Consider the following 17638-nt stretch of genomic DNA (forward strand, 5'->3'; position numbering starts at 1 on the left):
TCTTTGATCAGAAGGAGTTGAATATGAGGCAGAGGAGGTGGCTTGAGTTCTTGAAGGATTATGATTTCGAGCTACTCTATCATCCAGTAAAGGCGAACGTGGTAGCGGACGCTCTAAGCAGAAAAGTGGTGCATGTGTCGTCCATGATGGTGCGCGAGCTGAGTTTAGTGGAGAGTTTCAGAGATTTAAGGTTACAGTTTGAGTTAGAGCCGAGCAGCATCAAGTGCTGTAACCCTAGAATATCTAGCGATGTGTTTGATCGGATTAGAATGAAGCAACGTGAGGATGAAGAGCTGGTGAAGATTTTAAGCGCGCTCGGTACGGATCAAGCTAAGGGGTTCAATACGGGAACGGACGGCATGTTGCGTTACCTGGGTAGAACGTGCGTTCCGAATGATGGCAAGCTGAAGAGAATTATTCTGGAGGAAGGTCATCACAGCCGTCTTAGCATGCACCCTGGCATGACTAAGATGTATCAAGACCTCCGGAAATCATTATGGTGGCCTGGATTGAAGAGTGATGTCGCTCGTTTTGTGGCATCCTGTCTAACCTGTCAACGAGCGAAGGCGGAGTACCAAAGACCTGGCGGATTACTTCAACAGTTGGAAATTCCCGAATGGAAGTGGGATAGCATATCCATGGACTTCGTGACTCATCTACCACGAACGGTCAGGAATCATGACTCTATTTGGGTGATCGTGGATAGACTAACGAAGAGCGCCCACTTCCTGGCCGTAAACTTGAAGATGTCAATGGCAAATTTGGCTAAGTTATATATTAAGGAGATCGTTCGTCTGCATGGAGTACCTTCGAGCATTATTTCCGACCGAGACACAAGGTTCACTTCACGGTTTTGGCAGTCACTTCAAAGCGAGCTCGATAGTAAGTTGCAAATGAGTTCAGCCTATCACCCTCAGACGGACGGCCAATCTGAGAGAACAATCCAGACGCTTGAAGACTTACTGAGGACGTGCGTCCTAGATCACTTAGGCGCCTGGGATGAAGTCCTGCCGCTAGTCGAGTTCACGTATAACAACAGTTTCCAGGCGAGCATTGGAATGGCACCGTTTGAAGCACTTTATGGGAGGAAATGTCGAACGCCACTTTGTTGGTTCAAGGAAGGAGAGAACGTGCTAACTGGACCTGAGCTTATCCAGCAAACGACCGAGAAAGTCAAGCAAATTCAGGATAGGTTGAAGACGTCTTTGAGCAGGCAGAAATCTTATGCTGATAAGAGGAGAAGACCGTTGGAGTTCGCTGCTGGAGATCATGTGTTCCTTCGACTCAACCCAATCACTGGTGTAGGCCGAGCCGTTCGTCCAAAGAAGCTGTCTCCCAAGTTCATTGGACCATATCAGATTCTAAGAAAGATCGGACCAGTAGCGTACGAGCTTGCATTGCCGCCTCAGCTATCAAACCTTCACCCCGTTTTCCACGTTTCTCAACTTCGGAAGTATATAGCGAATCCATCACATGTACTGGAGTTGGAAGACATTCAGCTTCGTCCAGACCGAACGTTGGAACTGCATCCAGTCCGTATAGAAGATAGCCGCACCAAGTACTACAAAGGCAAGGACGTTCGTTTGGTGAAGATGGTGTAGGACGCTAAGACTGGTGATTCAACGTGGGAAGTTGAGAGCGCCATGAAGGACTTGTACCCTAATCTATTTCCGGGTGAGTCTTTAATTTTCGAGGTCGAAAATTTTTGTAGATAGGTGGAATGTGAGATCTCGGAAATTTAAAACCATAATTACTGTCTAATCTGTCATTAATTGCACTGCTGAGTCACCTGGCTGCTTCCATAAATGCACGGCGCCACACGTTCAACGCATTAAAAACGCACTAAACGCTGCATGCACGAGCGCCACTTGTCACGTTGGAAGCTTCTGAAGTCAGAATGGGTGTGCAGGTGTCGGCTTGGGAGACGTTCGTCCGAACGAACGTGGATTGAACAAAATGTTTTTTCGAAAAACCCTTCCACTCACCTGCACCACTCATCTTCTTCCTCAGAACCCAACTCTCCATTTTCTCTAGCTTCTCTCTAGAACCAATTCACCTTCTCTCTACTGTAACTCACCATCTCCTTCTCCGATCATGTTTCAGAACCGTAGAAACTTTCCTGGAGACGTGAGCGTCATTCTGATCCGAACAGAATTTGGAACGGAACTGGTAAGTCCTCATTTCTAAGCGTTCGTCTTTTTGGTTTCATGCGAACCCTAGTTCTGGTTGCATGCATGGGTTCTAGGTCTGAGTTATTCTGATTTCTGGTGTTTTAGAGTAAGTGGAAATTATTGAGCGAAACCTGAGGGTAGGACGTTGTTAGAGGAAGCGCTAAATCTTGCTCTTTGGGAGTACACTGCTATCCAGGTAAGGGAAGCTTAATAATTTGGTTCATACGTATATGATTGTGTGCGAGCATGATAGAAATAGAATGTATGAGATGTATGCTGTGTTTTAGTATGTCTGAACGATCGCTGTTATGCATGAATTAATATGGTATGCGTTGCTTGATACGTATGAATTAGATAATGAATGATATTTGTATAGTATGATTTATTAATGTGAATTCTATGTAGTATGTGAATTAAATGATGAATCGGAAATTTTAAGATCATGAATCGTATGAGAAATGTTAAGTTTAGATGAAGATGAAAATCTGAATATAATGATCCTGTCATATGATAAAATACGTTCGTCATCGTACGGTCATATACCGTTCGGTTTCTCTGAAAATGAATTAGAGTGGAATTCTTTCATTGGGAAGAATTCTGTCCGAGAACGAGCGTCCCCATTTGAAATGCTATGTTTGAGCGTTCGGCTCAGCATAGTGATACCGAATACCTTAACACTTTAAATAGCGCTCGGTCTTATACCAAGCGTTCGTCTTAAGTAGCGCTCGGTCTTATATTTAGCGTTCGTCCTGAGAAGTGTACGGTCTTATACTGAACGTTCGTCCATACCCTTGAATTTCAGAACGTACGTAAACAGCGTTCGTCTCAAATAATCAGTAAATGAGTATTCGCTTTCGGTCATTGACTGGCGGTCGATCCGGTTAAACACTTGTTTCCAGAGTACTAAATATTCGTCTTGTTGTATCTTTATTCTTTTGAATTTAGTCTAAGGTCTTTAAATCCAAATTATTCTGAATCATTTATATTATATCGCTAAGAGTCGGTTCATTTAACTGATTCTCGCGAAAGTCACGTTCGTCCTCGTTGTGTAGAGGATTGAACGTTCGTCTTTTTATGGAAGTGGAACATAGAATGAAAATGTAAATAAAAGGAAGTATTAAGGTGTGCGAACTCTATAAGAAGTGAAATTATGATTTTGGTATTTGAACGAGCGTTCCATGGAGGAACGACTCTGATATATATTGAATATTAAATTTGGTAAAGTATGACTGTGGATAAGTTAAGACTCGCAGTCCATCCTGATGTTCCGTGAATACTATCTTCATGTAGAGGAAGTATGTCATGTGTGGGAACGGCAGGAGGTCCTTAGTCCATAAGTTAACATGGGCGACGTAAGAACGGACTGACCTCGAGTGGCAGCTGTTTGGTGTATCCCAGTTACTACACCACTTGGGTGCAAGGACGCTTGTAACTACACAGATTCATACGGTCCGGACGGTCGGTCTATATATATATATATATATATATATATATATATATGTTGGATGATGATTTATGTTGAGTTATGTGTTGAATGATTTGAATTGTTAGTATATATGTTGAAGTATGAATTAAATTACTTAAGCTTACCCTTTCGTTTTCCTTGTGTTGTCGCCTTGTATATGTATGTTCGTCCTGTCCTTGCAATGATCATCCGTGTGGATGTGAGCAGATGGAGGTGCGTCACTTGAAGAAGTGCTAGAAGAAGAAAATTTGGAAGACGCTAACCTGGTGGATGTAGAAGTTAAAGCCGAGCCTTAGAGCGCTCGCGGGTTTCTGTAGTTAGCTTTATTAATGTTATTTTGAACGTTCGGTTATAGTTTTGTAAGACCGTTCGCCCCTGAACTCTTGCTTGTATAAGCGTTCGTTGTTTCTGTATGATTATTGCCGTTCGGCTTTTAACACTCGTTCGGTTTTTGTAAGACTACACTGTTTTATTAGATTAATGTAATTAATTCTGATTATGGTAATTACTATATTTTGGGATGTTATACCTAATGTTCTATTTCTATTTTCAGTTTTTTTTCCACCTATTTCACATACATTCAACAAAATATAAAGAGAAAATAGACACAAAGAAAGACGTCAACACAATAAATGATATAATATACAAAAAGAATAGAGAGAGATGAATGATAGTTTAGTATGCATATTTATGTATGGTTATATTCACTAAACCCAAACTTATTAGTATAAACATTCAGAGAGAGACAGTACTAAAAGATATGTTATTAATACAATTAACAGTAATAATAATATTATATATGGAGTCATTTGAGAACAGAAAGAAGTGACTGAATAAAAAAATCAGTGGTATTTGTCGCGAGGAAATCATTATTGATAAGTTATTATATTATACTTCTTTCATTCTTTATTATTTATGAGTTACGAAAAAAATTCAATTATAGTAAAATAATTATAAAATTTTTTATTTTTTTTTCTCACACAATAAATACATATTTAAATTAATTAAAGATTAAAGTAGTTTTATAATTAAAAGGAATAATTAATATGATTTTAAACTTTTTAAATCAAAATTAAATAAATAATATTTAAAAAAAAAGACTTAAACTTAAAAAAGAAAGGTAGCGCTTAGCATCTCTCATTCTGTGTAGAGTGGGTTGCAGGAGGATACAGACGGCCATCTCCGATTCGTCAGTCCAAAAGACAACTCACAATGTTGCCGTTCAAGCCTCTCAACTTAAACTTCTCCCTCCGCCCATCTCCGCCGCAAGTCGCTCTCAACAGCTTCTGGGGCATACACTTCCCGCCCTCCGCGCGCCGGAGCGTGCAGGTCCAAGCGACTGTCGGCGGTGGAGACCAGAGCCAGACGATGACGACGACTTCGTTGGACAGTAAAGAGATGAAGGAGAAGAAGGGGCCAATGGAACCTAGTTCCAGCGTTGACGAAGGGATACAAGTGAGAGCGGTGGTGACAATAAAGAAGAAGATGAAGGAGAAGATCGGTGAAAAGCTTGGGGATCAGTGGGAGTACTTGGTCAACGGCGTTGGTCAAGGCATCAAGATTCAACTCATTAGCCACGACATCGACCCTGGTTACTTACTTTCTCCTGTTTCTCAGCTTCAACTCTTTCTTCTTACTTTTTTTTAATATTAATTTTTGTCTCTAAGGTTGTCGTGAGAGATCGCGAGTTCAACACCGACACCGACTTTTTACTATCATTAGTTATTTCGCTTCCTGAACTTTTTGTCGCACAAACTAGAGTACTGGTTTGCGCAAAACAGCTGCAAGCTTTTTTTTTTTATTTGATTTGGTTTCATGTGGTCTTGTTCGACGAAAAGCAAGAGGCCTACAAAAGGGATACCTTGTTTGGTCTACCTCGGTTGATCTGCGATCAAAACACCTTTTTATTTTTTTAATATTTCCAGCAGTGATCAAATATTTTATTTAGCATACTATGACATTACTATTGATATAGTTTTTTTAATATACTTGATTAAGTGGAAATGCTCTTAGAATAGATATAATGTGAGGAGAGGATGGCAGTCTTCATTGTTAAATTAAATATGTTCAAAACCTCCCTTGTATCTTTCAAGTGCGGTAAATATGGCAGTCACATTTCCTAACCTAAAAATGGATATATTTTTAAAATAATTATTATAAAAATCAACTATATTAAAATATATGGTTAGATGATATCACATCAATTAAATTCGCAAACAATTAATAGCAAATTATTAATTAAATTAAATTAAAAAGTAATTTCACTGTTTTTCGCCTTTTACAAAATGAAATAAAAATTTAATATTTAGCATTGTAACTAAATGAAGTAAGATATAACATAGACGAGACAGTGTTGTATTTACTCTTTAAGTGGGTACTATTTATTGTCTTTTTGTGATTCCAGCTATTTGTATGTTTTATCGTTGTTCAGTTACTAATTCTGGGAAAAGCGTGCAAACCTACGTGAAAGGGTGGATACCGAAACCATCGAACGTATCTTACATTGTGGAGTACACTGCTGATTTCAGCGTCCCTAGTGGCTTTGGATGCCCGGGTGCAATTCTCATCACTAATCTTCACGGGAAAGAGTTCTACCTTGTGGAGATCATCGTTCATGGCTTCAGTGGAGGACCCGTTTTCTTCCCAGCAAACACCTGGATTCATTCCCGAAATGACAACCCTGAAAGCAGAATCATATTCAATAACCAAGTGAGTCGCAACTGAACCCTCTTTTCAAAGTCTAAAACAATGAAATTTGTTGCATGATGATCAAGAAACAAAACTCTACCAAACTATTAACACGTGAGGGTTTTGACTGCTGAACTATTTCTGCTGTAACCGCTAATTACGAACTCTAACGGGACAGGCATACTTACCGTCACAAACACCAGCTGGTATCAAAGATCTTCGCCATGAGGATTTGCTAAGCGTAAGGGGTAACCAGCACGGGATAAGAAAGCAGCATGAAAGAATCTATGATTATGATACGTATAATGACTTGGGCAACCCTGATAAGGACGAGGAGCTTGCGAGACCTGTCCTTGGGGGTCACGAGAGGCCTTATCCTCGTCGTTGTAGAACTGGCAGACCTCCCACTCTCTCTGGTATCCTTCATAAAATTTGCTTTCTTTTATGGGTTTACTTTTTGTGTTGGGTTTTGGAATGAATGAACTAATAGCATGTCTGATGGGTTGTGTAATGGGTGCCAATCAAATCAATTAGATCCACTGTCTGAGAGTAGAATTGAGAAGCCTCATCCGGTTTATGTACCTCGGGATGAAACTTTTGAGGAGATCAAGCAGGACACTTTCTCCGCTGGGAGGTTGAAAGCTCTGTTCCACAATCTTTTGCCCTCAATCGCAGCCACACTGTCGAGTTCAGACATTCCTTTCAAGTGCTTCTCCGACATTGACAAGCTTTATATTGAGGGTGTTCTGTTGAGAGATGAAGAGAGCAAAGGGGTAGTGGAAAATCTCCTAGTTGGCAAGATGATGAAACAGGTCCTGAGTGCTGGAGAGAGTTTGTTGAAATATGAAATTCCTGCAGTTATAAAAGGTATCCTAGTGCATAAAATGCAACACAACCTTGTTTTCACCGAAAACGGCATTTATTTTAACTTGTTCACTTTGTATGGTTCCAGGGGATAAATTTTCTTGGTTGCGGGACAATGAATTTGCAAGACAGACCTTAGCAGGGGTCAATCCAGTGAATATTGAGCTATTGAAGGTAGTTTTATATGTCTAGGACTAAATTATGGTAGGGTTCAAGATTGTCATATGTCTACGGTTATGGTCAGTCTCCACTTGCATATATAATCGGACTGTTTTAATTTATGAGAAAAAGTTAATAAAATTTTATTATAATCAAGATTATCCAAAATAATAGTTGTCTTGAATTATTTAATAATTTTACCTGTCTAGGAGTATCAGGTGTTTTTCTTTGTGGTTTCTTTAGCAGTTCTCTCTGTCTTTCACAGGAATTCCCCATCCGCAGCAATCTGGATCCTGCCCTCTATGGGCCTCCTGAATCTGCAATAACAAAGGAACTTCTAGAGCAAGAACTTAGTGGAATGAGCTTGGAACAGGTTTGCTCTATATTTCTGCTGCTACTTAGCTTGACCTGTTTATCCAACAGAAATTTGTTAGCTGTACTACCAATCTTTTTTGTATTATGTTGTATTATTAGGCTATTGAGGAAAAGAGACTGTTTATCCTTGATTACCATGACATGCTCTTGCCCTTCATCAAGAAGATGAACTCTTTACCTGGGAGGAAAGCTTATGCCTCTCGGACAATTCTCTTCTATACAAAGGCTGGCATTCTTCGTCCTATAGCAATTGAGCTTTCACTTCCTAAAATGCACTCTTCCCCACAAAACAAAAGAGTTTACACGCAAGGACATGATGCCACAACACACTGGATTTGGAAGTTGGCAAAAGCTCATGTCAGCTCAAATGATGCTGGCGTCCACCAACTAGTAAATCATTGGTAAGACAACTTTTCATGGAAGTTGAAAATGATAGCATGAATAGCTCGATCAGTTGGTTTATATTTTTCAAATCTAGATTGACTTCAAATTCATGAACGACTTATTTCAGAAGAAATAGCGCATTTGGCTAAGACTAATATACAGTGGAAATTTGTATATGCAGGTTGAGGACTCATGCATGCATGGAGCCATATATTATTGCTACTCACAGACAGCTAAGTTCAATGCATCCAATTTACAAGCTGTTACACCCTCATATGCGCTACACATTAGAAATTAATGCGCTTGCTCGGCAAAATCTGATAAACGGAGGCGGTATTATTGAAGCTTCTTTCAGTCCAGGAAAGTATGCCATGGAACTTAGTTCAGCAGCTTACAAGAACCTGTGGCGATTTGATATGGAGTCACTGCCAGCAGATCTTATTCGGAGGTAATACTGATTTTAAGCAAATCCCCGCTTGTAATTTTCCTTTGTTGTCATTTTGTACTTATTAGTAATACGACTTTGCTATCATTTTAACTTTTGGTCATATGACATAACAAACTAGTATGGAAAAATTACTGAAGAGGTTCAATTTATTTTGAAATTTACAGAAATAGATAAATTTTAAAAAAAAATTATCCAAATGAAATCACTTTGTATTAAAGAACTCATACTCCAATAAATGACTTCACATTCAAGAAGTAATGCTCAAATACGTTATTTTAGATGCTCAATTTTCAGCATTGTCGAAGTCATTCTTGACAAAATGACTTTCATTTGTTTTTTGTTTTTATTGAAATTGTACATGTAAGTGTAACTGTAGTTTTCTTTTTCCTTTTTGTGCACGATCTTTTTTCTTATGTTCTTTTATTTTATTTTATTTATTTTAGTTGATACTGGACATGAAAGATTTAAAATCTTTTTTGATGTTTATTTAAGAATTTTACGTAATAAATAACAATTTGATATCGATTGGATAGAGTTTGGGAAAATTAAAACAATGAGTGAAGAAGGTTGTTGGTCATGTAAAACAAATACAAAATACTATTCAATATAGATAATAACGATGTTAAGAGAAACTGAAAAAAATATATTTCTGAAAACTTTTGCCTCAAGTTGATTTTCTTCTTTATAATTTAGGTCTTTGATGTGGTTCTTGTTTAATAGGTATCTAATGTTGTAATGCAACACGTGTATATGTACATGTATATTAACATCTTCGTCATTGCCACTGTCTTCATTCTTAATTCTCCTTACTTGTATTGTCATTGCTATTGCCTTCGTTTTCATCCTCCCCACTTGCATTGTCCGACCTTTGCAAAGACAATATAGGTTGATAGCAATGCATGGATAGTATTGGATTATATGTTGAGAGTGGTGTTATTGTAGAAGTGACAAATATATTTGGTGGATTGAAAAAAGATATTCGAATGGAATGGAAAAATATTACGGGTAGAGAACTTGTTATGGAGATTGAGCAGACATATTATGATGAAGGTCTATATATCCGAACGTTAGAGATGATCAAAGACTAGATTGACTAACATTGTTGTTGGTATCTATGAATGTTAGAAGATCTAACATGTTGATAAAAAGGCTATGATAGGGGTTGTTTAGGCTCTTGTGATGTCAAAATACTGTTGTAAAAACAAACATTAATTGAGTATGATAGGATATTACTATTAAATGTGTATTAGAAAGTGAACTTCCATCATTGTTTGATATTGTTGGTTGCTGAAGTGATATGTAGTGAATAGTGTGTTGAATGTACCATTGTATGTATTGTGCATTGACATGCAAATGATAAGTTTCTTGGAACTCATTTCCTTGAACAAGATTATGTTGATAATTTCATATTGCTACCTACTTTTCATGATATTGTGGTCAATATCTATGTTCTTCTTGGCGTGTCTTTCTGATGAAGTTGTTCCAAGTCTAATGGATTGATAGAAATAAATTGGTGAAGGGAAAATTGCCGATCAGCTTGATGAAACTATACCATTATGAAACACATGAGAAACAAGTGCTAGACTAATAGGAGAAATATCAACATCAATCAACCGCTTCACATCATTTATGTTATAGAGTTCACAAAAAGTGAAAGAGAAATTATAGCTAACAAAAGTAATACTAAACATGTGTTTGAAAAAACTACAATTATGATTTGATTAATGACCTCCTTTGGTTTTAAGTGGTTAAACGTGTAACGTAACAGGTGAACTACATAGGTAGGTGTGTTTTTTCTTTGTGTTGGTGGAGACCACCTATCATACAAAACAATTAGTTCATAGAGCAGTAAACAGTGAAAATGTAACTATAAGATGAATTGTTTAAAATAACCTTTTGGCAAGTGGAAAATCAACACCTACAGTCATATCTGTTAGGTAGCAGCGGGTTATGCAGCAGAGAGAGACAGAGAGTGAACACAGAGTAGTAAACAACAACAGAAAAGTAAAGTATTATTGAATGAAGAGATGAATATAAGTAGTGCATAGGCACATACACAAACAGTTATGAGACGGTTATAGTAGTTTAGTTTACTACAATATACCCCCCTTAAACCAAACTACTATAGCATTTTACATTCAACATATCTCTAAGTTTTTCAAATCTACTTTGTCTAAGAGCTTTTGTGAAGATATCTGTAATCTGAACTTTAGTAGAACAGTGTAGTAACTCAATCCTCCCTTGGTTCACCAAATCCCTCAAGAAGTGGAACTTTGTACCAATATGCTTGCTCCTTCCGTGAAACACCAGATTCTTTGACAGGCTGATAGCAGATTTGTCATCAACCATCATCTGTATGGGTCTTCTGCATTCCAGTTTTAAGTCTCCAAGAAGTGCCTCCAACCACACGCATTGACACGCTGTTTCCGCAGAGGCTATATACTCTGCTTCACACGAGGAAAGTGCCACCACGCCTTGTTTTTTAGAACACCAGGAGATATGTGCTCCTGCATATTTAATGAAGTACCCGAAAGTGCTCCTTCTATCGACCTGATCTCCGCTCCAGTCAGAGTCGCTCCAAACTTCCAGTGTGCTTCCCATGCTGCTCGTCATCTTTGGGAACAAGAGACCATAGTGAATTGTTCCTTTTATGTATACAACGAAGCATCCACCTTTTTCTCATCTCGTTGCTCTGTCAATTTCAGATTAGCAATGACAGGAACTGTTGTACTATTGCAATCTGCCATATTAAAACGTTTCAGCACTTCACTGATATACCTCTTTTGATGCAAGAGAACTCTGCTTGCAGTTTCAACAAACTCCAATCCGAGAAAATAATTCAGTCTTCCTAAGTCGGTCATATCATACTCTTCTCTCATTCTTTGCTTAAATCCTTCGATTGCCGATTCAGAGTCTCTAGTTACAAGAAGATCATCAACGTATAAGCAGACCAACAAAGTATTCTGCTGTTTTGCAGACTTTATATACACTCCGGACTCCATAGAACTTTTCAGAAAACCCAGTTTCAGAAGCAATGTGTTGATATGATTATTCCAGGCTCGTGGTGCTTGCCTCAACCCATACAAGGCTTTGTTCAATCTATAGACCTTATGTTCTTTACCCTTCTTCTCAAATCCAGGTGGCTGTCTTACATAAACCTCCTCCTTCAATGGACTGTTTAAGAAGGCTGATTTTACATCCAGCTGACATATTTCCAGTTCTTACGACAAGCTACTGCTATCACTAACCAAACAGTCTCAAGCCTTGTGACTGGTGCAAACACGTCGGTGAAATCCACTCCTGGTTTCTGCAAAAATCCCTTTGCTACAAGTCTCGCTTTGAACTTTGCAACTTCACCGTTCGATTTATACTTGGTCTTGAAGACCCACTTTACTTTAATAGCTTGTTTATGTTCAGGTAAGTCTACCATTTCCCAAGTTCTGTTTCTTTCAATGGCATTTAGCTCTTCAATCATGGCTTCTCTCCACTCCTTTATATCAAGCGCTTGTTTCCAGGGAATAGCTTCTGCATCAGCTAGGAATGTGAGATGTGCTTGATCATCAAGATCTGCATTGTCACTGTCAGCAAATACTTCATAATCAGCTAGCCTTGAAGAAGGAAATCTCATCCTCTGTGATCTTCTGCTATTGACCTCATCACGTTTCTCAGCCTGTTCAACACCACCAGAAGTGCTATCTTCCAGCCAGCTTGGAACAATTGCAGACTTCTTGTTTGTCTTATCTTCAGATTTCTAATCTGTCTCAGTCTTTCTCCATTTGAATGTGGCTCCCTTGTCTATAATCACATCTCTACTGATCACAATTTGTTTGTTCTCAGGGCTGTATAGTCTGTACGTGCGCCTGTGGAATGATATCCAATGAAGACAAAAGTTTCGCTTTTGTCATCCAACTTCTTCCTTCTTGCGTCTGGAATGTGCCTGTAACATACTGAACCAAAAATTCTCAAGTGATTTACAGATGGCTTAATACCTGACCAGGCTTCTTCTGGTGTGCAATTTGATAAAGCTCTCGTAGGACTTCTGTTTAGTAGATACGTTGCTATTGATACAGCTTCCCCCCAAAAGTAACGTGGAACTTTCAATGTTGTCTCAATTAGAGTCAACTTCATGATTTAGAGTCCGATAAAGGCATGCCAATAAAGTTGAACTCTAACTATAATTTGACATGTAATTAATGAACTCTAATGAGGAATGAAACATGTGTACAAGCATGTTGAATTATAACATTTGCATGATCAGGTATTTGTTGAAAAATGGTGTTTAACTAAGAAAATCTAATTGAATTTTCTTTTTTGCAACTCCTACGGGTGGTAGCAACCCAAGTAATGTTTTGCACAATGACACCAAGTCATCACTGTTGACACCAGTGGCAACTTCTTCAACTTTTGGCAAACCTAGTTGCAATGTGCAAGGATCTGCCCTCAATTACAGTTGGAGCTGTAGGATCCTAAAATCCAACAAGACTTTTATGTATTTGACCTGGGAGGTGTTGATGTGATATTGGGGATGGCATGGTTGTTTGGACTGGGAGAAATAAGAGTCAATTTCAGGGAACTCACTTTAAGGATCGCAATTATGGATGAATTTCACATGTTGAAGGGAGAATCAGATCTAACAAGAGCAGTGGCTTCTCTCAATTTCATCTTGAAGGCTCTTCGTGATCAAGGTCAAGGCTTCCTGGTGTAGTATCACTCGCTGCAAGCCAAGACCAAGACATCACCTCATCCTGCTTGGATTGAATCAGTTTAGGAAAAATACACTTTAGTTTTTCACGAGCCACAAAATTTACCGCAACATAGGAAACACGACATGTGATACTATTGAAGGATGGATCCCAAATTCCCAACACCTGACCATACTAGTACCCCACTACCAGAAGAATGAAATTAAAAGGTTGGTGGATGATATACTTAAATCAGGTATAATTCAACCTAGTATTAGTCCCTATTCTAGTCTTATCATAGTGGTGAAGAAGAAGGAGCAGGGTTGATGATTTTGTGTTGATTATAGGACTCTTAACAAGATCACTATTCCAGATAAATTTCCTATTCCTATCATTGATGAGTTGCTTGATGAGTTTGGCAAAGACATGATTGTCTCCATGTTTGATTTAAGATCTAGTTACCATCAGATCCGGATGCGGGAAGAGAACATTCATATGACTGCTTTCAGAATTCATGAAAGACATTATGATTTTGTTGTCATGCCTTTTGGACTATCCAATACCCTTTCCACTTTTCAATATTGAATGTGGTTCTAAAGCCGTTTAGACCTCTTATAAGTAATCATTATAAGAGGAGAAACTAGAAATAATGTTTTGCAGTAAACAGGACATCTATTATTGCAGTTGTTGACAATTTTTTAACCATTTTAATCTTTTATTAGAGGGCAAGCATAACTGTCTTTAGGAACTTATAGTGACAACAGAAAATAGGGAAGGGTAAGAGGAGAAAAGGGGATGCGATAGAAGAGAAATCTGGAAAAGGGAGAGCCCAAGCCCTCAGTAGCTTGGAGGGTATAGTGTTTATATTGTTTATGGTGTTGTAATGTTTCAGTGTCCTATGAAATTTGGTATTTCTGTACCAGTTTCCTATGAAAATAGTTAAGCACTTGTTTCTATACCAGTTGGTTTCTTATCTTGGTCAGAAAAAAGTGAACAAAGAGCATGTGTCATGTCCTAAGCACAATCAAGTAAATTGAGTTTGATGGTTAGGAGATAGTAACTCTTCAACTTGGCTGATGACCAATGTTATACAAAATTAAATTAAATGATTGGTAGTGTGATTGTAGAGAATTTCAAGTTTTTTTATTACCTTACCTCATGTTATTATTGTTTTCTGCTCTTGTCATTTACAACTCGTATTTGTTGACCCAATTTATAGTCTACAAATCATTTATAAAAGTATGACTTCTTAACTATGAAACATGTTAGATGAATAAATTGGTCCTGTTTGATAAATTTCCCTATTAGTATCCTATCAATCCGTTTATAATCCTCTCCTTTTTTTTTCAGGGGCATGGCAGAAGAAGACCCTTCAATGCCCTGTGGTGTAAAACTCGTGATTGAAGACTACCCTTATGCTGCAGATGGACTCTTGATCTGGTCCGCCATAAAAGAATGGGTAGAATCTTATGTTGGACACTTCTACTCTGATTCAAATTCAGTTACATCTGATGTTGAACTCCAAGCATGGTGGAGTGAAATCAAGTTAAAGGGTCACTGTGACAAAAAAAATGAACCCTGGTGGCCTAAACTCGATACCCAACAGGACCTATCTGGTATACTTACAACAATGATATGGGTCGCTTCAGGCCAACATGCAGCCATTAATTTTGGACAATACCCCTTTGGAGGATACGTTCCTAACCGACCTACCCTCATAAGAAAACTGATCCCACAGGAGAATGATCCTGAATTTGAGAAGTTTATTCAAAATCCTCAAATTGTTTTCCTGTCATCACTGCCTACTCAACTTCAAGCTACCAAAGTAATGGCTGTTCAGGACACACTTTCAACTCATTCCCCTGATGAAGAGTATTTGGGTCAGCTTAACCCTCTGCACAATCACCGGATCAATGACCATGAAATCCTCGAATTGTTTAATAAATTCTCTGCTAAACTGGAGGAAATTGAGGAAATAATAAATGCAAGAAACAAAGACACCCGTTTGAGAAACAGAAATGGTGCAGGTGTCCCTCCCTATGAACTCTTGCTCCGCTCCTCAGGACCCGGAGTTACAGGTCGTGGAATTCCCAACAGCATATCTATATGATCATTATTCACACTCTATTAGTCAAAGTCATATTTATTCACCCTAAACTCCAACTTATATCATTAAATAAAAGACAGTTTTTGTAATTATTTTTGTCATTTTTAATTAAATAGTTTTATGTTTCAACAAATATAAACTAATTTTTCTTTAATAAAATTTTACTTAAAAATAACAATGTATTTTCTTCACTTAATTATAAATATCACATTTTTTTAAACTTTTCTAATAAAATTATATAAGTTTTTTAAAATTATATTACTTTAATATAATAAAAATGTAGATATACATAATAGAAAATATGCTTCTATTATATATAATTTACTTTCTTATATTTATCATACATATTTATATATACCACACATATTTATCACATCATAAATAATGAGTTGAAAATACTGTAGAAGACTATGTTTTGAAAAGTTTAAACATTCCAGAATCTCATTTATCCAAACAGTAGTGGAATTTTTTGCATAAAACAAGCACAGGCAAATTCTTTTCTTCGTGTCCCACGAGTACGAGTGTCTTACTGTCAAAGGCTGATAAGAGCATTAAGGTAAAGGGCCGTTGGAGGTTGCATCAGACAACGAACCTCTGGACTTGCAATGCCATACGAATATACATACATATATATTTATTTATGATAATCTTTACTATTATGAAAATGATATAGCGCACACACATTTTTTTTTCAATTTTATTTTTTAGTAATAGTTTTTTAATTCAAACAATTATTTATAATAAAAAAATTATTTTCTAAATTTATCTTAAACCACTTGTTTAATTCAAATAATTGTTATAATGAAAAACTATTTATATAATAAAAAATTATATAAATTATTTTAATAAAAATTATTTTATAATTTAATAAATTTTTGCTATAATTAAAAAAAAGCTGACACATATTTAATCACTAGTATATATTGATTAAATATGTTTTATTTTCTATATTTTGTATTCAAACTAAATATATAAATATTTGATTTTATATTTCTTAAAAGTGATATAATATATCTTATTTAACAAATGTTATATAAACAGTTTAATTTGATAAATTTCAGTAATAAAATAGATACATCGTTTAATTTAATGATAAAATGCAATTTTTTAAAATGATTAAGAAAAAACTACGAATAATAAAGTAGCGGTGAAATATGTTCGAGAAAGCATGTCTACATCCAGACCCACTTCTCCACCTTATCCAATTTCTTTCTACCTTTTTGCAAAACCTGTCGTTTCCCTCCATTTCTTTGTCCAGTTCCTTTCGTTTTTCCTTCATAGTTGGTGGTTTAAGGTTGCCACTTTTTTGTGGTCTCCACAAACTTTTTCCAAATTCAGCTTTTTTTCTGAATTCATAAAAGAAATAAAAGAAATTAATAACATTTAATTATATGTCATTAGAAATTAATTTAAACTATATGATCAATTAGTATAAAAAACTGATAATAAATCCTAGGTGATTATGATCGTTCTCTTGGCCTAGTTCGACATATTGTTCTAAAGACAAGTTGGCATTATTATACTTCAGGAAATATCCGATTTTTTTTTCCTACCTCGAACTGTTCAACCAAAAATATACAATATTGTGTCAACTGACTTCAGGAAAAGCAAGGTTTATTATAGCTAGTCGGAATTAAGTTATTACAGGACCAAATTCTAGCCTTCATTTTGTGCCCGAGTCCTTGGAAACAAATCCTTTGTTCACAAATAATTACTAATAATTTAGAAACTAAATATTTGATAGCCACAGTTTAATAATTAATATTAATGACTAATTTGAAATTTAATTATAATTTTTTATTCATAATAATAATTATTTTAAAAATTAAAAATTTTTAATTTTTAATTTAATATCTAAATTAGTCATTGCCGTGATTTTTTTTTTTATTTAAAATGGGTTGTTATTTAAATTTTTTTCTTGTAATAATATCCATCACAAATATTTTATTTAAGATTTTTATTGTAGTTTTTATAATCAACATACTAGAGTTTCACCAGTTTTTATTCTAGTTTAAATGCCACTTATTATGTAATATCATTTTTAGTAATTTATATCAAATTTTTATAAATTTGTTACATATTTTGTTCCAACGAATAATCTTATAAGTATTTATATTTTTTACTTACACTTTTTGATAGCTTAACAAAGTAATTACTCTAATTAAATTTTAATTAAAAATATAATATTTTTTCTACTTGGTGAAACACTTTTTTCTTATAAAAATAAGTTTATTGCAATTTTAGAAATTCTTTTTGCCATATAAACTAGTTTTATCGTAATTTCTAAATAGATAA

General features: G+C 36.3%; 1 protein-coding gene across 5 annotated transcripts; it reads left to right on the forward strand.

Annotated features, from left to right (window-relative positions):
• Window positions 1-4764: 4764 nt before the first annotated feature.
• LOC108345553 (lipoxygenase 6, chloroplastic) lies at window positions 4765-15432 on the forward strand. 5 transcript variants are annotated; one of them, XR_008248942.1, is made up of 12 exons: window positions 4765-5227; window positions 6068-6345; window positions 6503-6740; window positions 6859-7191; window positions 7277-7362; window positions 7613-7720; window positions 7822-8123; window positions 8288-8554; window positions 10877-11971; window positions 12070-12284; window positions 12392-12493; window positions 14587-14714. XR_008248942.1 is itself a non-coding variant. In XM_017584145.2 (9 exons), exons 1-9 carry the CDS (start codon window positions 4849-4851, stop codon window positions 15344-15346), a joined length of 2751 nt encoding a protein of 916 aa, XP_017439634.1. In that variant the 5' UTR covers window positions 4765-4848; the 3' UTR covers window positions 15347-15432. The 5 variants fall into 5 exon arrangements, 3 of the variants coding, with proteins under 3 accessions (XP_017439634.1, XP_017439641.1, XP_052733798.1); XR_008248941.1 differs by having other exon boundaries at window positions 12070-12493; XM_017584145.2 differs by lacking the exons at window positions 10877-11971; window positions 12070-12284; window positions 12392-12493 and having other exon boundaries at window positions 14587-15432.
• Window positions 15433-17638: the final 2206 nt, after the last annotated feature.

The sequence above is a fragment of the Vigna angularis genome, chromosome 1 (genome assembly GCF_016808095.1).
Source record: "Vigna angularis cultivar LongXiaoDou No.4 chromosome 1, ASM1680809v1, whole genome shotgun sequence".
NCBI classification, from domain to species: domain Eukaryota; kingdom Viridiplantae; phylum Streptophyta; class Magnoliopsida; order Fabales; family Fabaceae; genus Vigna; species Vigna angularis.